The sequence below is a fragment of the Hyaena hyaena genome, unplaced genomic scaffold (genome assembly GCF_003009895.1).
Source record: "Hyaena hyaena isolate Hyena2069 unplaced genomic scaffold, ASM300989v1 scaffold_442, whole genome shotgun sequence".
Lineage (NCBI taxonomy): Eukaryota > Metazoa > Chordata > Mammalia > Carnivora > Hyaenidae > Hyaena > Hyaena hyaena.
This window is the reverse complement of record NW_024081073.1, coordinates 314,030-340,286: the sequence shown is the minus strand read 5'-3', so window position 1 is coordinate 340,286 and position 26,257 is coordinate 314,030. Positions and strand designations below refer to the sequence as shown.

The following is a 26,257-nucleotide window of genomic DNA, read 5'->3' as shown; positions in this document are numbered from 1 at the left end:
TTACCAGAATGGTGTCTCCTCATGGATTCAATGGTCAGCCCTTGCATGGCAAGCAATTGCTCCTCCAATATAGCAAATATGGAGGGGTTGGCTTAAGCTCAGGATGCGAGAGATGGGGTTGTTTAGAGACATAAGGTGACACGAGAAGCAGCAGCAAGTTAACTTTATTAAGTAACGTAGTTTAGAAAAATAAATACCTTGGTTTTTAGCTTTCCTGAGAACTGGCTACCATATCTTTCTGAATTGAAAATGAGTCATTTCACTAATTTCAGCAGCAACTTTTAAGGAAAAAAAAGACATGATAGGTACTTCATCCTCAACATATAGAATGATAAATGTATGTATGATGTGCCACATGCACCAAGCATTGTAGTTAGCCTTGCATAATGCTTCCTTTGTTTTCCAAACAACTTGAGATTTGCAGGGAAAGAATTAATAAATAACATTTCAAATATTAGGTTTTAAATGATAGCATTCTTGTTAGTTTGATTACCATAAATTAGTTTTCAAGAGGTATCTTCCTCTGGTGTACTGTCAATCAAACTACAATGCTATCAAGTCCCAAAACATGGTAATGGCTCAGAAAAAGATCAAGTCCATGGAGGAAGGCTCCAATACACCAGCTGTTTGGTATAACTCGGAAATGCATTGGCATTGATGAAGTAATAACATCTACAGATTAAAAAACAAACAAACAAACAAACAAACACACCATGTATTAATTTTACATTTGACTGTAAGGGTTGGATTTTTAATTTTCTTTTTTCTTTTCCTTTACTCTTCTCTTTGTTTCCCTGTATTCTTACCTTGTATAGTTTCTCATCTTGTATATCCCTATATCCATTTACATTGTTATGCTTCCCACTTCCTTTTTTGAAATAGCTACTATGGCATAAGCACAGGTTCTCTAAACCTTATGTTATTATATTCCTAGTTTAAAATATTGAATTAGCTTACACAAACCACACTTAGTTTTATACAAAATTACAACTCTATTTCAAATACCCTCAATATAATTTATGAATTCTACATACATATAAGGTTAGTATAAGAACAATTGGACTTTAAAATAAGCCAAAAGATATCATAGTGGACAGGTATACTTTTAATACTAGAATTCTACTCTCTACTAAAGATAATCTTTGGATTTTTAATGTGAAAACTAAAAAACAAGTCCTATAAAATGTTGGCTACAATGAAACATTTTCTTTATTTTTTTAAGATAGATGGGTTTGAAACTCAAGCAGGAAAATTACTTAAGTGACTGACATTTTTCTTACAGATGATTTAGCTCCCATGAATTAGTCTTTTTTTTTTTTCTTTTGATAAACTTGTTTGCCTAGACTGCACTACTTGGCCAAAATCTGAGCTCTTAAATAACAAATAAAATTTCCATATTTTTCCCAGGTAAGGAAGAAGAATTTATCTACAAGGATGCCACTGCAAATGAAAAACTAGAAAGGAGTAAGGAATACACATACCAATGGCTTCACACACAGGTTGGGATTCATGAAACAACTAGTTCCAGAAATATGAAATGGTGAGGTCATTTCCTTTAAATTAGATTTTTGTATTGTAAACACATCTTGAAAAGTGAAACCTAGGTTAATTGTGCTAAAACAAACATGACTTTATAGCCAAAGGCCAATACATCACGTTGCCAGGTTATAAAAGACCTCTTACATAGAATAGATTTAATCACTTTTTATATCTTTTACCCTAAAATGTTTGAGAACTCTGTTTCTGTAATGCTTAAATCACAAAATGATTCTATTTTATAAATTAAAATGCATGCTATCCATTAACTGTTTAAATATCACATGTATTGGAGGTTATATTTTATTTTGTGTCATTTTTGTCATTTATGGTTGGCAGTTAAAATTATAATTCAACACTGAAGCTGTTGCTTTACCAGTTGTGTAACTAATTTTCTATGATGTCTCCATGCTTCAGTTTCCTCTCTTTTATAGTAGTTGGTAATATCTTATCTATCTCACAGGATAGAGGTGAGCCCACCAGGTTGAGAATATCAATATATATTTTCAACAAATATATCCTTTAGCAACAAACAAGGTACCTTGAATCTAATAGGTAATTAATTAATTTTTGTTACACTACTGTACATATTCGTTTGCTAGGTCCACCATATCAAAATACCATAAATCGTGTGGCTTAAACAGCAGGGATTTATTTTCTCACAGTTCTGGAGGCTACAAGTTCAAAATTAAGGAGTCAGCACATTTGCTTTCTTTGGAGGTCTGTCTTCATGGTTTGCAGATGGCCACCTTCTCACTGTGCCCTCACATCATCAGTCTTCATTCTCTGTTGTCTGTGTTTTAATATCCTGTTCTTATAAGGACACTGGTCATATTGGATTGGAGCCTACCAATATGACCTCATTTTATTGTAATTACCTCTTTCAAGGCTCTATCTCCAAATATATCACATTAAGTATTGAGGGTTGGGACTTCAACATATGAATTCTGATGAAACAAAATTCTGCCCATAGCAATGTAGTATAATATATATATATATATATGCAGAACCACCCTACCAAAGTTGTAGGAAAATAATAAAGTCCAGAGATAATATTTTGGACAAAAATTTTCAAGACTTTTGTTTTGGCTACATGTATCCAGAAAAAGAATTTTAAAAGTGCTATTATAAACATTTACTAAATATATAAATCAATATTGAATCTAACTGTAGATGACACTTTGGAAATGTTTCCAGGCATTATAGGTAGTAACTATTTAAATGACTAACAAAAAACAAACAATACTCTACAAGTATGAAGGTTAACCCTTAATTTAAAAATAAGTTAAAGTATGTTAAAAAATGAAATCTCTTTTTATAATATATATAAATTGAAACTTTCATATGTGGTCAATTATATCCATGTAATTCCTTTAAAAATATAGAAAAAGAAGTGAAGAATGAAAGTGAAATTAAAACAACATTTTATAATCTGGATTATTTTGTCCTATTTCATTGTAAGCAAAGAAAGTAGGAATAATGTAATCAATGTTTGAGAACTTTTTTATTTTATTAAGTATTATAATTAATGCAAGCACAATTTCTTTTATGTTGGTATTAATTTAGTGTAATTCATAAGATGACATCGTTAGAACTGTGAACAAATATAGTATAATCTATATTTTATCATTGATATTAGCCAGATATAAAAGGTGTTATTCAGAGATTATTAAAGTATTAGGATAAATAATGTGAAAAATATAAGCAAAATGTTTCAGGATATATTTCAGATATATTTAAACATTTAACAATATCCTTTTCCCTAAGTAAGTTATATTTAAACCCATGATACAACAGGCAATGTTCATGGATTTTCGCTTTTGAAAATATATAAAGGAATAAATAGATATTTTGAGAGAAATTGTTTTCAAGAACAGAACAGAAGTTCTTGAAAATCCAAATGTCAATATTCCAGTTTTAAACAGAAATTAATTGTGAGCATTAGTATAATGCTTTAAACACATTACATGTATTTTAAAAATAAAAACCTTTACCTTTCTCATAAGTAAGATATATAAGTAAAAGTAAATAAAATATTTATATGTTATATAATTTAACTATCATTGATACTTTCAAAATTTTTCTCTTTATGTGTACTTATGTTTGGCAAAGAAGGGTGGCATTAAAGTGATATTTAGAAATTTAAATTTCATGTCAAGTTGAATTTTCAAATGACTATGGAAAGATGTAAATTTGTATATATGTTTATATATAGCCCAATTTAATAAAACTATTATTTCCATTTTGTAAATTACTGATTTCTCCAAAAATTTTCACTAGGCATTTCTTTAATACTCTTCCTTTACTTTTATATAATAATATGATTTTTGTTTTTGTCACTATGCAGCAAACACTTCTTGCCAGAGTTAGATCCAGATGTACTTAATGGTGGAAGAGTTCAGCTGGTGGTAAGAAATGTGTTTAAAGTTACAAAAAAATGTTGGAGACACTGATCCTCAGTAAATGGTACTTTAAAATATGTCCATAATTAGTGTAAATTATGAAGCTATCACAAGTTTATCTATTTGGGGTGATCTCAAACTACATATTAAAATAATAACCTGTAAAAATAACATGTTTCTTGACTTGTAATAGAACTCTAAAATCTGATAATGCTTAAAATCTTGATTCTATATGACAGATTTTAAAATATTAGCATACTACCACATTTAAAATAACATTCCTGTGAACAGGGATTACATAATGAACTTATTTACTTTAATGTTTTAAAAGAATAGGATACTGAGGGAAACATAAAAGTACCCTCACAAGTTGGAAAATCAAACCAGATAAAAGTGAACAAGTAATTGTGAACTCAGACGTCTAACTAATGAATACAAATTATTTAGGAACAACCAGGTTCTAAACATGGAGACCAGAGTGTAAGACTCCAGACAGTATAACTGTATGTACATTGCAGTAGTCAATTGTATTATATGCTATCAGAAAGAAGACTATGTTAACAGAAGGAGAATGGCCAATATGGAGTCTAGAGAAATGAAGCCCACAAAACAAGAAATTTTCAGTATGCTTCCAAAAATTTCCAGAAAAGAGGGCACCCTAACCAATGACAGAAATGTGTGGTCTCTTTGGCAGGTAAAAATGGATGCATCACGCGACCCTAACTTTATAACACCTTTCATTTATATCAACCTATTAATACTCCTTTCTCAGTTTCTACATTCACTAGAAAAACTAAATATAATTTAGCCTTCCAAGTAGAATTTAGCATAAAAAGTTAATGCACTGGGGCACCTGGGTGGCTTAGTCGGTTAAGCGTTCGACTTTCGCTTAGGTCATGATCTCACGGTTCGTGGGTTCGAGCCCCGCGTCGGGATCTGTTTTGACTGCTAGCTCAGAGCCTGGAGCCTGTTTCAGTCTGTGACTCCCTCTCTCTCTGACCCTCCCCTGCTCACGCTGTCTCTCTCTCTCTCTCTCCTAGAAATAAATAAAACATTAAAAAAAAAAAAAGTTAATGCACTTTCTAATGGAATCTAGTGTGATGGTATCAAGAGCAGTATATTCATCATTCTCATGAACAGTTTATTCAAGGAATTTTCCTGAAAAGGGAGCAATATTAGGGCAATAGCTAAAATTAATGTGTTTATGAAAATATTTACAGAATCTATGCACAAATTTACACCTCTGGCAGAGTGGCACGTAGATTGTCCTAGGAAAATTGATGCTTCAAGCTGTGAACACTGTGCATATTGCTAACAATTGCACACAATGGTTGAGTTGACACTTCGGAGTAAGAATGGGGAATATAAAAGTCTCAAGGGATGTCATGATCAACAAAGTGATTTTATATATAATCATTATACTTCTAAACATCAATGAAAACAGACTAGGTAGATCACTAATCAAAATGGTTTTATGAGAGTAATGCTCTGACATTAATCTCTCTCCTCCTGTATCCTACTGTATTGCACTATATTCAAATATGTCACAAATATATAGCAATGGCAAATGCTTTTTTGATATTGAAGAGGTACAGGTGAACACAAAACATGGTAAATGGTAGTAGATAAAGAACACAGTGTTTGTTTAACAGTTTTTGTTTTTTTGTAAACGGAGATAGGAGAAGGCTTAACTAAGGACTCATGTCAAAAGGATACTGAACTAATTGAAGGCCCAGAGCAGAAAGACTCTCAGAATCTTGGGAACATGCTGGAGAATGTGCAGATAATTGCACAACTGGGACGAGGCCATAACTAAGAGGAAAATTAAAAAATAAATCTGCAACCACTACTACTATATGATCTTCAAGACATAAGGAAAACACCCATATAAAAGGACAGAAAATAATGCAACAGAGTGATCAAATTTTAATTAGAACAAATGTGGATATTCAAATCAGCCTACTATAAATTCTGAATATATAAAATATTACCATTGAAATAAACTCTGGACTGGACACCATAAAAGAAAGACTTAGTGAATTATCTACAAAGGAATAGTAATTAGATTGACAGCTGACATTACAGCAGAAATAATGCATACCAAAAGACAGTGGAATTACTTTTTATTTTTTAATGTTTTATTTATTTCTAGGAGAGAGAAAGAGAGAGACAGCGTGAGCAGGGGAGGGTCAGAGAGAGAGGGAGTCACAGACTGAAACAGGCTCCAGGCTCTGAGCTGGCAGTCAGCACAGAGCCTGACGCAGGGCTCGAACCCACGAACCACGAGATCATGACCTAAGCGAAAGTCGGACGCTTAACCGACTAAGCCACCCAGGCGCCCCAGTGGAATTACTTCTTAATAATAGAGATCGATATAAGTATTATCCAGGAAACTCTTCACTAACTTTCAAAAGCAATAATAAGATATAATCAAATACTCAAATTCTGGGTTTTGAGGAAGCTAATAAGTAACATCTCTGTCTTCCAAACAAGATCAAATTGTTCTATGGCAGACAGAAATGAAAATAAGATAATCACTTTACTTATTTCCAAATATATATTAGATTTAGACAGTTATACTGCTGACTGAATTTATCCCCCCAAACTCCAGGATTTTTCTATAGAAAATGGTATTATTTCAGGTTCCCCATAAAACGTATTTGAGTGCAAGACATTTGTTGGGGAAGGTTTTCAGAAACAACTCCCTTGAGCAGTGAAAGAAACAGGATTGAGCAGAGGGAAAAGATAAAATGCAGTAGAGTTGCAGCAGAAGGGAATGTGGTGGTGGGAAGGCCCTTTTAAATCATCTTAGCATGAGGTAAGAGGATCAGGCTTTTATGCTACTGCATCTCCTCAGGAGAGGGTGTGGCTTAGGCAAGGCAACCGTATTTAGCTAAGGGACAATTTCCAGAGAGGTATTCAGCTAAGAGCCAATAGGCTTCAACTTTCTCAGCAACTGGAAGAATTTTACTCAGTTGTTAGAAGTGAGAAATGATAATATCCACTATACGTAGTAAGTTTATCATTCATAGATACAACAACTTAGCATCTAAAATGTGTCGACTGTCTCCAAATAAATCTGTAAATTTATAGATTTATAATTTTATTTATAATTTTATAAATCTATTAATTTACAAATCTATAAAGCCACTTTTTTAGGAACCTGAAGAATTTCATTCTAAATTTTTTTTCTAATATTTATTTATATTTGAGACAGAGAGAGACAGAGAGTGAATGGGGGAGGGGCAGAGAGAGAGGGAGATACAGAATCCAAAACAGGCTCCAGGCTCTGAGTTATCAGCACCAGAACCCAATGCGGGGCTCAAACTCATCAACTGGGAGATCATGCCCTGAGCCAAATAAGGCTCAAATGAATAAGAACCCAATATTATGTAAATAAACTTTGAAAAAGAAAAGCTAACTTGTATCACAAGATATAAAGACTTAGTAAAAAACTAAACTTTATGGTGAAAATAGAACAATGGATGTAAATAGTTCAGAAGTAGACTTGTGACTATATAGAAAACTAATGATAAAGGTGGGAAAGTTCAAAATGTTTGGTAAACAGAATTCAGTAAACTAACATTAAGAAACAGTGCTGAATATAGACCATATAGTCAAATGGAATTTAGAAGATTTGAAGTCTCAAATGTGAAAAGTGAAGTTATAAAACTGATCAAATAAAATAATTAAGAATATATTTGCAACTTAGCAGTAAATAAAGACTTATTTAAAAGATATAAATAATACAAATTATATGGCAAATAAAATTGATTGCCTTGACTGTGTTAAATTAAATATTACTTCCTATGAAAGATTTATAGAAAAAGTTAACAGACGAATTACAGACATGGACAACTATTTTCAGTGCCTAAAAGTAATAACAGATTAATATCTAGATAGAAAAAGTAAGCTTCTGCAAGTAAACAATATAAGGCCAGTTAACCTAATGAAAACAAATATGTAAATATAATAGAAAATGTATATATAGACAGTTTACAGAGTTTATGCCTAAATGCACAAATGTATATAAAGAGATGTTCTGTTATATGACCAGAGGGATAAAAGTTAAAGCTAAGAAGTTGCATGACTATCCTCATCAGAATAGCAAAAATTAGAAAATTGGGTAATGCAACGTGCTATTAACAATGTGGAAACACTGGTGTACAGCTGGTGAAAATAAAAGCTGGTACAGTTATTCTGGGAAGAAATCTGTCAGAATTTATTAAAATAGTTTTTTGTATGCTGTATTTTATATTAGCAACAAACTTTAGAAAACTTTACTTAAAAATATTCTTTTTACCCAGATTCCTGGGTGGCTCAGTCAGTTAAGTGTCCAAGTCTTGATTTCAACTCAGGTCATGATCTCACTGTGAGTTTGAGGCCCATGTTGGGCTCTAAGCTGACAGCAGAGACTCTGCTTGGGATTCTCACTTTCCCTCTCTCTACCCCAACCCGCACTTGTGTTCGTTCTCACTCGTAAAATAAATAAACATTTAAAAATTTAAAAAAATATTCTATTTGCCACAATTTAAAACATAAAATTTTTAAGAATAAATGTTAACATTACGATGTGCAAAGATCTTATGATACCATCAAGTATTGCTTTAAAAAATTCAAAAAATATACCACACTCATGCATAGAAAGATTCAAATTGTAAGATGTCAATTCTCAATGATCTATAAATTCAATAGACTCTTAGAAAGCTTTTTAGTATAAATAGACCAATTACAAAACGTGGACATGCAAAAGACCTAGAATAGTCAATACAATCTTAAAAAATAAGACTGACACTACCTGACCTCAAGACTTGCTATAAAGTCCCAGTAATCAAGACTATATGTTATGTGAATAAAGAAGAAAAATCAATTAACAGAAAATAATAGTCCAGAAAATACCACACTTATAAGGTTAGTTGATTTTCTTTAAAGGTAATGAATCTTGATTCCTACTTCACACCTTAAAAACCAATTTGAGGTGAATTATGGGCCTAGATGTAAATGCTATAATTATAAAACTTCTCAGGGTGCCTGGGTGGCTCAGTTGGTTAAGCATCTGACTTTGGCTCAGGTCATGATCTCACGGTTCATGAGTTCAAGCCCCACATCAGGTTCTGTGCTGACAGCTCAGAGCCTGGAGCCTGCTTCAGATTCTGTGTCTCCTTTTCTCTCTGCTTCTCCCCTACTTGCACTCTGTCTCTCTCTTAAAAATGAACAAATACTTTTTAAAAATTTAAATTATAAAACTTAATAAAGAAAACAGCAAGGTATTTTCATCTCTTGACACATGCAGCAACATAAGTGAATACCAAAAACAACATAGTGAGTGAAAGAAGCCAGACACAAAAGAATATATACTGTATGATTGTATTTATGTTAAGTTCAAGAGCAGAGAAAACTAACCTGTCCATGGTGAAAGAAATCAGAACAGCTGTTGCTTCTGAGGATAAATTACTGGAAAGAGGCATGAAGGAACCGTTTGGTAGTTATATTAGTCAGTGGTCACCAGAAAAACAGAATCAATAGGATACTTATATCCATATCTATATCTGTATTTGCCTATATCTAATATATAAAGTCATATTTAATGTATCTGATTTCAAGACTTTCATACTTGGCCTGAAACTTACAACATTGGCCCTCTGATCGATTGATCGGTCTATCTATCATCTACCTATCTGTCTATTGAATCAAGAGGAGATATATATGTATACACATACATATAAAGATAATTTATAAATATATTCTTTATGTATTATAAGAAATTATATATCCTTTATTATAAGCAACTGGTTCATTTGATTATAGAGGCCGTGAGCAGCAAGCTAGAGAGCCAGGAAAGCCTGGTAGTGTAGTTCCAGTCTGAGACTGAGGGCTTGAGAACCAGGAGAACCAATGGTTTTAGTTTGAGTCTAAATATCTGACGGCCGAAAGGGCTGAGAGTGTCAGATCCAGTCCACGTCTGAAGGCCTAAGAACCAGAATTGTGTAAGTTCCAGCCTTAAGAGAAGACAGATGGCCCGGCTCCATCTGGCAAGCAGAGAGTGAATTCTCCCTCCACTTTTTTGTTCTATTCAGGCCCTCGGTGGATTAGATGAAGCCAGAGAGGGCAATCTGGTGCACTTAGTCTACCAATTCACATGGAGTGTCATCCACAAGCACCCTCACAGACACATTCAGAAATAATGTTTAACCAAACGTCTAGGCACCCTGTGCCCCAGTCAAGTTGTTACAAAAATTAACCATCACAGTAGTCATCTGTAAACAATAATTAAATTGAACAGTGTAATTAGAAAATGAACAAAGGACTTAAATGGATACTTCATCTAAGAAGTTTTTCAGAGAGAGATAAGCACATGAAAAGATGGTAAACATTGTTAATCACTAGGAAAATTGTTAAAGTCACTATATAATATTACTATTAATATTAATATCTTAATAAGGTCTGTGGTTTAGTAATGGTATGGTACCAATGTAAATTTCCTGGTTTTATGAATCCCACTTTGCTTACATAAGATATCATTGGGCAAACAGGCTGGAGTTATACAGGGAACTCTCAGTACCAATTTTTACAACTTCTATAGGAATTTTAAGTTACTTCAAAATAAAAATTTTGAAAATGCTTGAACTTAATGTTTAAGGTCTGTGTATTTCACTGCATATAAATTATAGCTCTATAAAACATTTAAAGCATCTTCCATGCCCACATATGTTAAATAATGAGTCCTCTGCCTTATATGAGAAAAGGAGTTTGTGCAGTGATAATAAGTATTATTATAAATGAAGGGGTAAAATGGATGAACTAAATATAGATCTTACAAATGTAATGTACAGTGAAAAATAAGCAAGTTGCATAAAATAAATACCATTTACATTAATCTTGAAAATAATATTCTAAAATTTTTTGTATACTTTTATAAGATAGCTTGTAAGTGAACTTTGCTTTATACATTTTATTTCTCTTGAGGCACCTGGGTGGCACAGTCAGTTAAGTGTCTGAGGATACCAGCTCAAGTCATAATCTCACAGTTTGCAGTTTCGAGTCCCACATCTGGTTCTGTGCTGACAGTGTGGAGCCTGCTTGGAATTCTCTCCCCCCCCCACCCTTCCCCCATTTGCGCACACTCTCTCTCGCTCTCTCTCAAAATAAAAACTTTAAAAAATTTTTAATTCTCTCTTTATTTAATTTTTTAAAAATATTTATTTATTTATTTATTTATTTATTTATTTATTTATTTATTTTGAGAGACAGAGAGAGCAAGCAGGGGGAGGAGCAGAGTGAGAGAAGAGCGAGAATCCCAAGCAGGCTCCGCTCTGACAGTGTGGGGCTCCATCTCATGAACTCTGAGATCATGACCTGAGCCAAAAGCAAGAGCCAGATGTTTAACTAACTGAGCCACCCAGGTGCTCATATTTTTCTTTTTTAAAAAAATCTAGGGGTACCTGGGTATCTCAGTTGGTTGAGCGTCCCTGCTCTTGGTTTTGGTTCACGTCATGGTCTCTTGGTTTCATGGGTTCGAGCTATGTGTCAGGCTCTGAACTGACAACTCAGAGTTTGCTTGGGATTCTTTCTCCCCCTCTCTCTCCTCCTCCCTGGCCTGTGCTGTCTCTGTCTCTCCGAAAGTAAATAAATAAACTAAAAAAACAAATCTAGGTAATAAGGAAATGAGTATTTTTATGTGTGTTCTTTAGTATATCTTAACTTCTAAAATTTTCTTTATTTTTATTTTTTTAATTTTTAAATATTTATTGACATTTGAGAGAGAGAGAGAGAGATGGAGAGAGAGACAGAGTGCAAGCAGAGGAGGAACAGAGAGAGGGGGAGACACAGAATCTAAAGCAGGCTCCGGGCTCTGAACTGTCAGCACAGAGCCTGATGCAGGGGTCAAACCCATGAACTGTGAGATGATGACCTGAGCTGAAGTCGGACACTAACCAACTGAGCCACCTAGGCACCCCTTAACTTCTAAAATTTTTAAATTAAATATTTAATAAAATATTATCTATAAAAAAAGGAAAAAGAATAATTCCCTATTCTTAATTAGATGTGAGAGATTCTCTGTTTGTGATTAATTTGCATGGGTTGGAGGTGAATCAGGATCCAGATGCTTAGAAGTCATGTTCAAAAGGGGCATCTGGGTTGCTCACCTGGTTAAGCGTTGGATTTTGGCTCAGGTCATGATCTCACTGTTCTTGAGTTTGAGCCCCATGTTGGGCTGTGTGCTGATACCTCAGAGCCTGGAGCCTGCTTCTGAATCTGTGTTTCCCTTCCTCTCTGCCTCTTTCCCACTCACGCGCTGTTTCTCTCTCTCAAAAATAAATAAACATCATCAAAAAATTTTTTAAAAGTCATGTTCAAAAATTTATGCTCCTCATTTTATTGTGAAAATATGGGGCAAAAATTTACAAACCTTGCAGATGGGGGCCACAAACGCACCCAGTTCAAAAAACAAAGATGTGTGAGAATTTTGCAAAATTACTATATAAAAAAATATTTGTTATTGAATTATACATAAGAATATTCTAATTAAACATTGACTCAAAACTGTTTATTGTGTTATAACTATACAAAATGTCTAATATTACAGTGTTTTAGGATTAGCATACACTTTCTGTAGAATAAGGAAAGCACGAACAGTCATATTCAATTCTTAAGTATATACATTTTGCATGATACAGAAGAAAACAAATAGAGGAATAATGAAGAAAATCCATCCTAACAGTTAAAGGAAGAATAGTGTTCAGTTTAAAAGCCAATGTTTTCAAAAACAGAATCTGAATATTAACGCATATATGGCTGTGTTATATGCATTGCTGAACCTTTAACTAACCCCTTTATGAAACATCTGGATTTGTATTTTAAGCTGCCAGGAGGCACTATTGTGAAATTATGTATTCCTGTTAAGTTTCACTTCTAAATTTAATTCCTTGTTATAATCTGGCCCGATTAGTAACTGACATTAATTAATTTCTTCTTAAGAAGAAACAATCCTTTGGGTGTTAATGGTTAGATGGTAATGAGATTTTTGGAAGGCATGTGTTCACAAATGTTTTCTTGACATGTAGGTATCATCGTATTTGGATGAGGGTGGGATTTCTACTTTCTAAATAAGTGTAGTGAAATATTATGTCATCAAATTAAAGCAAATAAAACCTGATTTTAAAATCTTGAGTCTTGTAGTTAAAGTCTCCTGAGCTAATAGAATCCTACGTGGTTAACATGTTTTTCCGTGTTTTGTAACTGATCTCACCAGAACTGTAGTATTGCTTTGGTATTTCCCCCTTATTCCTGACTGGTTCTTTTTTAAATAAATGTTTATTTGATTATCTTTTGAAGGAGTGAGAAAGAGAGACAGAGAGAGAGAGTGAAAGGGAGGGAGAGAGAGAGAAAGAACAAATGGGGAAGAGGCAGAGCGAAAGGGGGCAGAGGATCCGAAGTGGGCTCCAAGCAGGCAGCAAAGACCATGATGTGGGGCTTAAACCCACAGACGGTGAGATCATGACCTGAGCCAAAGGCAGTCACTTAACCGACTGAGCCACCCAGGCACCTTATGACTGGTTCTTTTTAAGAACCAGTTCTTTTTAAGGCTTAGTATTGATGGCACTATACTAATGGAAATATTAGATACATACTTTTGTACACTATTTGAAATAAATTCAGAAAGAATGTAAAATATTTTTCATACCAATCACAAGTATATATTAGAAGCCAATTCTTATGTATTTCTGTTTGTTCAAACAGTTTTCCACTGAGGTCTTTTGACAATGCAGTTGCATCACTTAGCCAGGTTCATCAAAAAGTGAATGACATATAATGGTATCTATTCTGAGTTCAACAGTAGCAAACTTGCTTACTTAACAATGAGAAGTTCCTGCACATGACAGTGGGAAGAAGTTGGGAAGGGGCACGTAAAGGAGAAATGCAAAGATCTGAATTTGAGAGAGAATGATCTTTAGATTCTATTTTCATGAGATTTTGTAGCCCATCACATGGGTATAGCTTTTTAAGCACAGCGATGGTTTTATAACTTTATTTTGCTCTTTTTGAATTTGTCTCACATCAAATATTAAGGACAATGCTCTCTTACAGAATTTCAAGCATCTTGTGGTTTGGGTTAAATCCTAGTTATTTTGAGGCTGCTTTGCTTCCATCGTGGCATTTTCCCTTACTTCAGGGCTGAATTCTGATAAATCCGTACTTATTATATTAGATATTATGTAAAATAATATTCTATAGGCAAAAAGTGATTCTTTCAACTGTTAGGTTCAGTCCAAGGTAGTAATAAAAGTTCAAATGGTAATGTTAGTGAAATAAATTATTTAATCCTATGTTCTTAAAATAATATATCTTGAAATTTCTATATATTTACCATTACCTTTAAGTTAGACTTACTGTATAATATTTTTATATTAATAATGGCTTTAATGAGAAGGTAGAGATCTTTTACAACTTTGTAGTATACAACTATGGGATGAAAGGCATTTTGAGAAATATTATTGAGAAGACTAATACTTATAACTGGTAAAATATAAATATTGCAGAAAATAATCCAGTATGACATTTCTAACGTTCAGTTAAGAATTAAATAATATACTTGGTAAATAAGTGATGTTAAGCTGTTTCAAGTTTCATCAGTTGCCTTTAAGATTGATTTTCATCAAAATTACTGTACTAAAATGTTTTCTTTTGTTGTACAGACTCAAATAGCAAACCTCAATTTTAAAATCGGCTCTTATTTGCAAAAAATGCTTTGACATAGTGCATTTGTTCTGCCTGGGCAGCAGTAAAGGATTGCGGTATCATTTTGAAGGAGGTTGTTTGACAGAGCCTGTGTGTTTATTTGGGGTAATGTGAGCTGCATTCAGAAAATGCCATATTTTGTTTCATGATTGTATACATTCCCCCCCATTGCTCCCAGGCAAGACTTGTAAGCAGAGAAGACACGGATTTAGACCTTTTTTCCATGACCAGTGGAAGCGCTTTGTCTGTGAAGAGAGAAAAAACAAATCAGGCACCCAGACACTCAGCGGGATCTTCAAGTAAGTTGTGGTTTCCTTCAGAATTAATTTAGAAATCACAAACGAATTGATGAACTTAATGCCAACAAGCCTTCTTTCATAGATAAGGGGTAGGTGGCCAGCAACCAGAACTGCCTGAAACTGTGTATTGGGAGTTTTTTTTCTTTCTTTACATGTCCTCTTTTGATATAATCCAAATTAAATCATTTCTAAAATTAACAGCATCAATTTTATTTTAATTATAATTCTGTGACTCCATGTTCTGCTTTCCTCACCTCCCCTGAATATGTTGAATTATTTGATCATTTAGTTCTAAAAGAACTTTTAGGCTACTTGCAAAAAGTTGGATTTATGTATCAAAGTAGTGTATTTTGGCCTTTTGTCACTGATTTAATAGATGTAGGTCACCTTAATTTTTAAAGGAACCTTTTTAAAATAACAGATTTTTAGATGATAATATTATCACAACTGTCAAAACTATGCTTTAGACACTATTTCTGTTGAATAGATGACAGTTTATATTTATTCATGATGACTTTTTACACTTGTAAACTTGACCCACCCACCTTCAATATCATAATGTCAACAAGAATTTCATTGCAGTTAATAACTGAAAAAAATAAAAACTTAAAAATATCTATATCTTGTAGTAATAAAGTCTAATTTTTTCAAACTCTTCATATACCCTAGAGATTTTGAAACATCTTCTAAACTGTGTTAGTATATTAGTATAAATGGTGTTTTATTTAGGTATCATATTTTGTTAATTTCCCCAAAGTATAGTAAGCCTCAGAAGTCCGCACATTAACTCATACTTCATTATAAGCATTAAGTTTTTCTTGAAAATGTTTTATTGCTCACCCATAGTATACTTTTATACGTACAAAATCAATACTTGATTGAGTGTGAAGAACTCAATGATCCAAGTAGCACTCTACAGGCAAACAAAAACTTTACAATGGTTTTCTTTCACTTTGTATCCAGGTACGTGGCATTATTAGAGTCCAGTCATTTAAATCCATTAATATCTGCAAGTTCATTTTGATAAATTTTAATTTGGTTTTGAAATAATGATTTCAATATATCTAATTTAAAACTATTTCACAGGCTTCAAAGTTCTTAGAATGCCTGAATTTTCCTTACTTGATTATATAATCTGGTCACAAAAGTTCTAGTCATTACAGCTAAGAAAGAAATATTTTAAGTTTATTCGCTAAGTAAAATGATTGATCTAATATAAAATTTTTGGATTATTAACATAATTTGTTAATTACATCAACTTTCAAAACATATATTACATTTCAGAAGTAACCAACCTGTGTCATACATAATGCTGTCTTGATTTTAAGTACTGCATATTATGAACTTATTAAATCACTTTGGAGGAGGAGTATAAAACCAAAAAAATTGCCTTGTCGAATTATAGAATATTAGTTTCTATTCATAATGTATCATCTGACTATTAAAACATAAACAGCTCAATAAATCAGCAACTATCCTAAAATGCTCTAGCTTTATCTTTCACTTATGTGACATCAAATCAGAGATTCTAGAAAATACAAGATCATTGTATAGAGTCAGCTCCTTTTTTTAATAGTGTTATTTTCTTTTAAAATTTTAATTCCAGTATAGTTACCATACAGTGTTATATTAATTTCAGATGTACAACATAGTGTTTCAACAATACATTCTCTAAGGAAGTGTAATATGGCTCTCCTTGCTGATTCCAATTAGTTGTCATTAAATGACACTACAGTGAACACTACTAGTCACTAAATCTGTTCACCCAGTGTCAATTTAAGACAAACAACTTCAGGAAAATAGAGATTTTATTAAATAACAGAATGGTTATGAATAAAATACCACTTACTGAATTATTGTAGTTACTAGTTTACTACAATATCTATATAATATAATGGTGAAGTGTGGGCTTTGCCATCAGTCTGCCTGGAATTGTAGCATGACAACTCTCTAATCCTTAAAATGGGAATGATAGGAGAAGTACTATATCTACATTGAAGAATTATTGTTAGGATAAAATGTAGAGCATTTACAATAATATCTAGCACAAAACAAGGGATTAATAAAGAGTCTTTATAATTGCCACCTAAACATAGCCATAAAAGAAGAATCAATTGAAGTAAGATATTAACGTCACTAGTATCTGGGCACATGGGCTAACTAACTCTTATATGAAACCTACTCTTAATAGTTACTTAACTAAAAAACTTGGAGTAGCCTATTAGCCATAGAAATCTTTTAACCATCAAAATCCTTGGGTCCTAGTCCTCCTTGGCCCTGGGCCAACCACGTACAGCTTTGGTACTTTGAAAGCTCTTTTTCCTCTAGCCTTTTCTCTCTCTCTTAAAAAACTTATCACCTTATTGGGGTGCCTGGGTGGCTCAGTCGGTTAAGCGTCTGACTTTGGCTCAGGTCATGATCTCATGGTTCGTGGGTTCAAGCCCCGCATCGTGCTCTGTGCTGACAGCTCGGAGCCTGGAGCCTGTTTCAGATTCTGTGTCTCCCTCTCTCTCTGACCCTCCCCTGCTCACGCTGTCTCTCTCTGTCTCTCAGAAATAATAAAAAAAAAAAAATCATTTCATGAATTTCTAAAAAAAAAAGAAACTTATCACCTTATTAAAACTAAAGCATTTCATTTAGCTTTGCAATCCAAAGCTAGGGAGTAGTTTATGGGCGGCAGCTAGAAAACTCTTTCAGCCATGAAACTAGATATTTCTCTTTCAATATTGCTATACTATTTGTAACATGTATTCTGTAGCATCAGATAAACTCAGGTTTAAAATCCCAGTTCCATCGCACGTAAGTTGTGTGGTCTTAACTCTAAGAACAAGTTAACGACCTGTTAAATGGGAACAACAAAGTCTATCTCATAGAGTTTGGTGAGGAAGAAATGAGTAAAAATAAAGGTAAAGTATGTGATACATTTCCTAACATATGGCAAGTACTTGTTTGTATTGTTTTTGTTTTATGTTGCTGTTGCATGGGTTTAAACAACTTCAGAGTAGAATTGTCTTTCTTTCCTGTGTCAAATAATAACAGAACCAGCTTCATGACAGTCATCTCAAGCAATGCTGTCTGAGAATTTCCTAAGTTCCTTCTCCCTTTCCTTTTAGGTCTGACTACTTTCTTAAAAGAGGCCAAGGCAGTCTTCTGCTACTTGGCCTTCTGGTCTACCCTGTGGTTTAAAAAAAGATGTAAGAGGTCACATTCTTATTTTTTAGTGCCATTTACAAAATGAGTATGCAAATAAATTCCTTCATTTAGGCGATATTTAGACAACATATTTGATTTTCTCAAAAGATTTTGGTTTTCTCAAATTTCCATTTAATACTCAAGATAAAGAATATATTGCAATAATAATTTTATTGCTATAGAAATTTATAGCTTTACAAATTTATTTTCATTATCTTTTCTTATTTATAATTACTATTTTTCTCTGACAACTAATATAAATAAGACTCAGAGTTTATTTAATTTGCCTTGCCCCAAAAATCTTTGCAAGGAAAAGCAGCAATTTAATCCTATCTTTTCTTATTCCAAACCTAGTGCTATATTGTTTTTTATTCTTCCATGGACTAAAATATAACAGCTGAATTGTAAGAATATAACACAAGTAATATAGTTCTTCTTACTTATTCAGTCAAGAGCCATCTGTTGAAGGATCACTGCTCACTATATACCTAGTTTAAGTTTTCAGATGCCTCTTCCTAAATCATCTCTCTACTTCCTAGCACATAATCAATTTTCAGAGTTAGCCAGGGATTGAAGATCCACAGTGCCCTGTAATAGTGCATAATCAGCCCAAAGTCAAATTCTTATCTAAGTATATCTAAAGTCTCATGAAATGTAAGCCCTTTTAATATGATTCTGAATTTTCTGAATATGGAAAAGCATACTTTTTACAATTGAAGTGAGAAAGGCTTCTTGGAGGCAAAATATTTTATTTGTACCTGGAATGGCATTTGGGATGTAAATAAGGAAAAAAAGTGGAAGAAAGACACCTTAACAAAAGTAAAAGATATAATATGAATACATATTTGTTGAACCTTGAGGACACTGTCTGGACCAGAGTTTAAACAAAACTACAGTAATGCAAAATAAGATTGAATTAAAGATGAAGCCTAGGTTCAGGTAAGTTTGAAAGGTTCCTCAAAAAATTAAAAATAGAACTACCCTACAACCCAGCAATTGCTCTACTGGGTATTTATCCAGAGGATACAAAAATGCTGATTTGAAGGGGCACATGCACCCCAATGTTTATAGCAGCACTATTGACAATAGCCAAACTACGGAAAGAGTCTAAATTATCCATCAACTTATGAATGGATAAATCAGATATTGTTTGTATATACAATGGAATACCACTCGGAAATCAAAAAGAATGAAATCTTGCCATTTGCAGCAATGTGGATGGAACTAGAGTTTATTATACTAGGTGTAATAAGTCAGTGAAAGACAGATATCATATGATTTCACTCATATGTGTAATTTGAGAAACACAAAAGATGAACATAAGGGAAAAGAAGGAAAAATAAGACAAAAACCAAGAGGGGCAAAAACCATAAGAGACTCTTAAATACACAGAACAAAATTGCTGCAGGGGTGGTGGGGGGGATGGGTTAAATGGGTAATGGGCATTAAGGAGGGCACTTGGGTGTTAAATGCAAGTGATATGTCACTGGGTTCTACTCCCGAAACCCATACTACACTATATGTTAACTAACTGAAATTTAAATAATTTAAAAAAATTTTTAATGTTTATTAATTTTTGAGGGACAGAGAGAGACAGAGCATGAGTGGGGGAGAGGCACAGAGACAGGGAGACCCAGAATCCAAAGCAGGCTCCAGACTCTGAGCAGTCAGCACAGAGCCTGCCACAGGGCTCAAACTCATGGACCACAAGATCATGACCTGAGCTGAAGTCGGACATTTAACCTACTGAGCCACCCAGGTGCCCCTAAATAAATAATTTTTTTTTAAAAAAGTAATGTGGAGGAATTGGACTTCCATGCTAATAATGAGTAACTAACAACAATTTGTAATAACACCTTAGTGTTTTAGAAAGCTCAAGATCAGTTGAAGAAATGTGTTCTAAGTCTTTTCACATTACACAATGCCTCCATTGACAAAGTAATTTTACAATTTTTATCAAAAAAGAAAATTTTGGGTTAACAAAAGTAAAAAGTGAAATAGTTTACTAGATGTCAATATCCAATAATATGTGCAGATTGAGACTGAAGTTGATTGCTAAAGCAAAAGTAGATTCCAAAGATCACTAGTAAAGTTTACTTCAAATTTACTCTAAGCACATTCCATTAACACAATTTTTAATTTGCAAATAAAGAATGATGAGCATGGTGTATATTCCTGTATATATGTGTATATTTTATATATATATATATACATATATATATACCTAATTTTGTACTTAGCTGTAGTATATATACATAATATGCATCTATAATCCCTCACTGAGTAAGTACCTAAATATTATTGTCTATATCTGTGGGTCATAATATAAACCATGCATCATGATCCAAGCAAGTATATGCTTACAATGTACAAAGGACTATATAGGGCATTAAAAAAAAACACAAAGATGGAGAGGTACAGACCTAGGAGAGCCAACACAATATTGAAGAAAGACAAAGAACAAATTCCCTTTAATACTCACTATAAAAGGAAATGCAAATTAAAACCATGAAATACCAGTAACCACCTATTAAAATGGTCAAAATTCAGAACACGTAGAACACCAAATGCTAGTAAGGATGTGGAGTAACAGGAACTCATTCATTGCTGGTAGGAATGCAAAATGGTATAGTCACTTTGGAAGAGAGTTTGGTGGTTTCTTACAAAACTGAACATCTATTACTATGTGATCCAGCATTCGTGTTTCTTGATATTTGCCCAAAGGAATTGAAAATTTATGTCTACACAAAAACCTGCACATTGATGTTTATAGCAGCTTAATTCATAACTGCCAACATTTGGAAGCAATCAAGATGTCCTTTGGTAGGTGAATGTCTAAATAATCTGTGGTACATCCAGATAATGGACTATTATTTCATGCTCAAAAGAAATGAGCTATGAAACAATGAAAAGACATGGAAGAAATGTAAGTGCATATTACTAAGTGAAAGGAGCCCCTCTAAATGTCTATGTACTATATGATTCCAACTATTTGATGTTCTTGAAAAGTCAAAACTATGAAAGGTATCATGGGTTGTTAGAAGGTCTAGGGGAGAGGAGATGAATAGGTTGAGCACAGGGAATTTGGGGGGCATGGAAAATACTCTGTATGATACTATAATGATGATACATGTCATTCATTGTACATTTTTTCTAAACCCATAAATTGTACAAAACCAAGAGTGAGTTGTAATGTAAACTATGGACTTTGGGTGATTATTTTGTGTCAGTCTAGGCTCATCAGTTATAACAAAGGTATTGGGCGATAATGAGAGAGGCTATGCATGTGGGGGGGGGGCAGGGGGGAATATGGAGGGTCTCTGTATCCTCCCCTGAATTTGCTATGAACCTGGAACAGCTTAATAAAAGGCGGAGGGCAGGGGGGAAGGGTAGAAAAGGAAAAAAAAGAAGAAAATCTCAGGAAAGTGTTACTTGCCAGCTATTACCTGGGATTTCCTTTATTAATAAATGGTTATTGATATTAAAGAAAGGTTATAATATATTATAAATAGCACTCTATCATGGAATTAAATCAACCTGAAGCCAGAATTTTGAAGGCTTAGTCTCTAGCAGGGAGAAGAGTCTCTCTCAGTAGTGCTGAACACATTTCCTTTCAGATTTTGTTGGCCACAACAATGTCACACTGGTTTTTTATCTTTAGTGTTTACTCTCCTTCTCCCCTACTAGCATGTTCCAGGAGGTCAGGGAATTTAACACGGTACCCTAGGTCACTAGAAGAGCTCCCTGGCATATGGTAGGCCCTGTAGTATACAGATAATGAGGGACTTTATGGATGATTGACTCACTGACTGACTGTGCTCCACTATTTGTCATTTGCCTGCTCCATAGTGAGAGACAGGCTGTACTGACAAAGAAGGAGAGTAAAAGATTGACTGTTTGGTAGATATTCAACAGTATCTGCCAAAGCTTCTAAGAGCACTTAATCTGTCCAGAATCCTGATATGTGCAATTTATCCAAACAGTAAAATTTTCCTTCCAGGCAAGTCTTTCAAACAACTCAATCATGAAATTCAAATTCCCATGGATCCAACCTACTTGGAGGCAATCCTGCCATTTGTTCATTGAAGAATATTTATGGAGTACTCTTAAAGGCCCAGGGCATTACGAGTGCAAAGCGTCATTAGCATATTTCTGCCCTTCATGGAGCTTATAATGGGTTCACTCAGGAGACAACTATCATACAGTTGGTTAAACAGGGAAGTTTAAGTATTGTTGCCTCTACTACAGTATTATCCATATCAGCTATGAGTATAAGGAAACTCTACGCAGTACCCTAGGACTGAGGGAGATCACCCAAGGAAGGACGCACTTAGAAAGGCTTCAGACCTCCCTGGGGAAGGTGTGGTTCAGCCACCAGACAGCAGACAAGTTCCAGGTTGGCCAGACCAAAGCTGGTCTGGACTTAACGGACAAACAAGAGGCGATTCTCTGGAGGGCAGGAGGTGGGGCAGGGACTGAGCAATTGGCAGAATAGGTATGCAGCGAGAATGGGTCGTGATAAGGCAGAGGCACAGCAGGCTTTGGTTTCCCTATGGAGAGGATGGCACCCAGCTTACCGCTAGGGTGAAGGTGCCAGATCGCAGAGGAATCCTGTTCTGGGCCTGTGAATCAGGCAGATGCATCAGAGGCCCGGACACACACAAGACCCACTCCACCCCCACCTATGACAGAAACTGCAAAACCGACAGTATCCCCTCAGCACCCTCTGTGGAGAAAGCTTAACATTTTTCTCACTTGAAAGGAGAAATGCTTAAAGAAATTCTTTTATCACAAATCATATAATGAAGGGTGTATTCATTGCTTATACGTTGATAACTGACATGTAAGCATGCACTAAATTACTACTCTCCGTATGTAACAACTTATACATGTGTATGAATTATAGATATATATATAACGCATCTTTATAAAAGTAAATTTGACTTATTATTCTTTTTTTTAGTTATTTTTTAAATGTTTTATTTATTTCTGAGAGAGAGAGAGCGTGAGCAGGGGAGGGTCAGAGAGAGAGACACAGAATCTGAAGCAGGCTCCAAGTTCTGAGCTGGCTGTCAGCACAGAGCCTGACACAGGGCTCGAACCCACGAACCGTGAGATCATGACTTGAGCCAAAGTCGGACGCTTAACCAACTGAGCCACCCAGGCACCCCTTTGACTCACTATTCTTGTCTTTAAAAGAGAGGCACAGCTTGGACCAAATTAGGACCTAGTATTATTTTATTCATGGCATATTAGGCTGGGAAATTTTCACAATTGAGAAGAATTGAGGAAAAGCATAAGAAGACCTCAAATTGTTAAGAAAATGTTGTTCCATCATTCTTTCACTCTTTCTTCAAAGTTTTATAGGTTACTTCCAGCCTATGAAACCATGTGATTAACTACAGAAAATGATAAACTAAATAATGCTTTAATAAAGTGTAGATAGCCCTCACTAAACTGGAATTATGAAGTCCAGAGGTAAAAGATGATTAATATGCCAGTTGCATTTTTAAACACAGTGAGAGACAGTGTGGTATTGGTAAGAGTATGTGTTAAGAGAATGGGAAATGAATTTCAAGTCCTGGTATGGCGCCTTACCAGCTTGTCTGTGACCTTAGTTAAGTCACTAACAATTCCTTTGTAAATTTAGTAAATAAAAGCCTGCAAAAAGGGAAAGAAATTTGGAGCAAGCTAGATCTGAATCTGAATCCCATTTCTCACACATATGTTTTTGTGAGCTTAGAAGAGATATTTCAGGTTTGGCTTGTCCATTAGAAAATATCATGGAAAATTAGATGAATATATAAATATCTATTTTGCTCTCACGTGGGAAAAGAAGGGAAAAGAAAAAATAAACAAAGGAGATCCAAGAGTCCTGATAGCTTTACAATTCCATACTCTGCAAATAAAATAAGGAAACTTCATATATGACAATTTCCCAATTAAGAAAGCAACAGAAGCTACTATTTCTGATATTTTATAGTATGAAAATCTTGTTTGTAACTGAAAATTTTCTCAACACTAGAATACTTCTGACTCTGATTTCAAGTATTTTCAAATTGTCTTTAATTACTTTATCTAAACACAGTCAGCTGAGATGGAAAAAAAACAAGCCTTTTCTTTAAGTGTTTTTCAAGTAAGGATCAGAAAAGCCCATCATCTATGAGAAATGACAGCTATTTCATAAAATGAAGTTGAATTTTAAAAAGGCTGAAGTGAGTTTGAAATTCAGCATGCCTACCGTAAAAAAAGTTGACTTAAGGATATTCTACTATAAAAACTTAATAGTGGATATCTTGATTTCCTAATATATTTTTAAATGAGAAAAAACAAGCAAATAAAGTTTCCAACTAAGAACCCAGTCAACATTTCATAGTATGTGCCTGGAAATGATCTTTAGCTTAATCTTTAGCTTTTAGAAAGAAGTTTGTAAATTTAATACTGAAGACATTAAAGAGGGAACTAGGTGTAGACATATAGCTATAAGGTAGTTTAATGAATTTTCAGGTTATCCTGAAAGTAATTAGTAAATCTACAATGTTTTGTATAAATAAAAAAATGTTATAATGAGATAAACAGGGATAATATGTCAGGCAGCTGTCCTCTTTAAGGGAAATTTCAGATTTTCAGTTTATAAGACTGTGTGAAAGGGACACCTGAGTGGTTGAGCTTTAGGCTCTTGATTTTGGCTCAGGTCACAATCCCAGGGTTATGGATCATGATCCTAGGATCACCCATGTTGGGCTCCATGCTGAGGAAAGCCTGCTTAGGATTCTCTTTCCCTCTGCCCCCCTCCCTTGCTCATGCATGTACTCTCTGTCTAAAATAAATTTAAAATAATAATAACTATATACATATGTATATGTATGTATATGTATGTATATAGTTATTATTATTATATATGTATATGTATATATACATATGTATATGTATATATATGTATATAGTTATTATTATTATAAGAACACACACACAGATAGACATATATATGAGGGGTGCCTGGGCGTCTTGGTTGGTAAGTGTCTGACTCTTGTTTTCAGCTCAGGTCATGGTCTCACAGTTTTGTGAGTTCAAGCCCCACACTGGCGCTGCTAGCACAGAGCCTGCTTGAGGATTCTCTCTCCCTCTCTCTCTGCCCCTTCCCCACTCATACTGTCTCTATCTTTCGCAAATAAAGAAATAAAAATTAAGGGAGACTGGGTGGCTCAGTTGATTAAATGTCTGACTGTAGCTCAGGTTATGATCTCATGGTTCATGAGTTCGAGCACTTCATCGAGCTCTGTGTTGTCAGTGCAGAGCCAGTTTGGATCCTCTATCTCCCCCTCTCTCTCTCTGCCTCTCCCTTGATTGCTTTTTCTCAAAAATAAACATTATAAATAAAATAAACGAAAATTAAATATATATATAAGAATGTATGAAAGGTGGCCTTGCTTTTATTTATTTTTTTAATTTTTTAATGTTTATTTTTGAGAGAGAGAGACACACACACACACACAGTGTGCGCAGGGGGAGGGGTAGGGAGAGAGGCAAACAGAATCAGAAGCAGGCTCCAGGCTCTAAACTGTCAGCATAAAGCCCAACGCACAACTCAAACACACAAACCATGAGATCATGACCTAAGCCGAAGTCATATGCTTAACCTATTGAGCCCACCCAGGTGACCCATGGTCTTGCTTTTAAATCTGATGATTCCTACACCTAATATAGTAGAGAACCAGGCTTATAGTTTCTCCTGAAGTGTATTTTGAATAGAACTCTTGTATATTTATGGGCCAAAACTAGAATGAAACAGAAGCATTCTCCTTTTGTTAAGGGTTCCCTTTTTGAAGATGAAGTTAATTTTAATAACATTTTAAATTCACCTTGAATGAATTGTACTTTGGAAGTTCTTTGTGGCTGTCCTAGGTGATTCTGTGTTAGAGAGATAATTTCAAATTCAATTAAATATCAAAATTCTGTTTCAAACTGCAGGTCAGCCTCTCTACCTTAATATAGCAAATGTTGCAAATGTTTTAAGAAGCAAAGCTTAAATTACACATAGGAGTGAAATCTTACGGTATTTGTCTTTCTCTGATTGACTTATTTCAC

The 26,257-nt window shown here is 34.2% G+C and overlaps 1 protein-coding gene across 1 annotated transcript in view; it reads left to right on the top strand.

The window, feature by feature from the left end:
- LRRIQ1 (leucine rich repeats and IQ motif containing 1) overlaps nt 1-26,257 on the top strand; it is a 210,904-nt gene that overhangs the window by 174,805 nt on the left and 9,842 nt on the right. The window contains exons 23-25 of the mRNA XM_039253164.1: nt 1,408-1,540; nt 3,884-3,944; nt 14,857-14,977. Coding sequence (XP_039109095.1) covers nt 1,408-1,540; nt 3,884-3,944; nt 14,857-14,977 — 315 coding nt within the window. The remainder of the gene's footprint in view (nt 1-1,407; nt 1,541-3,883; nt 3,945-14,856; nt 14,978-26,257) is intronic.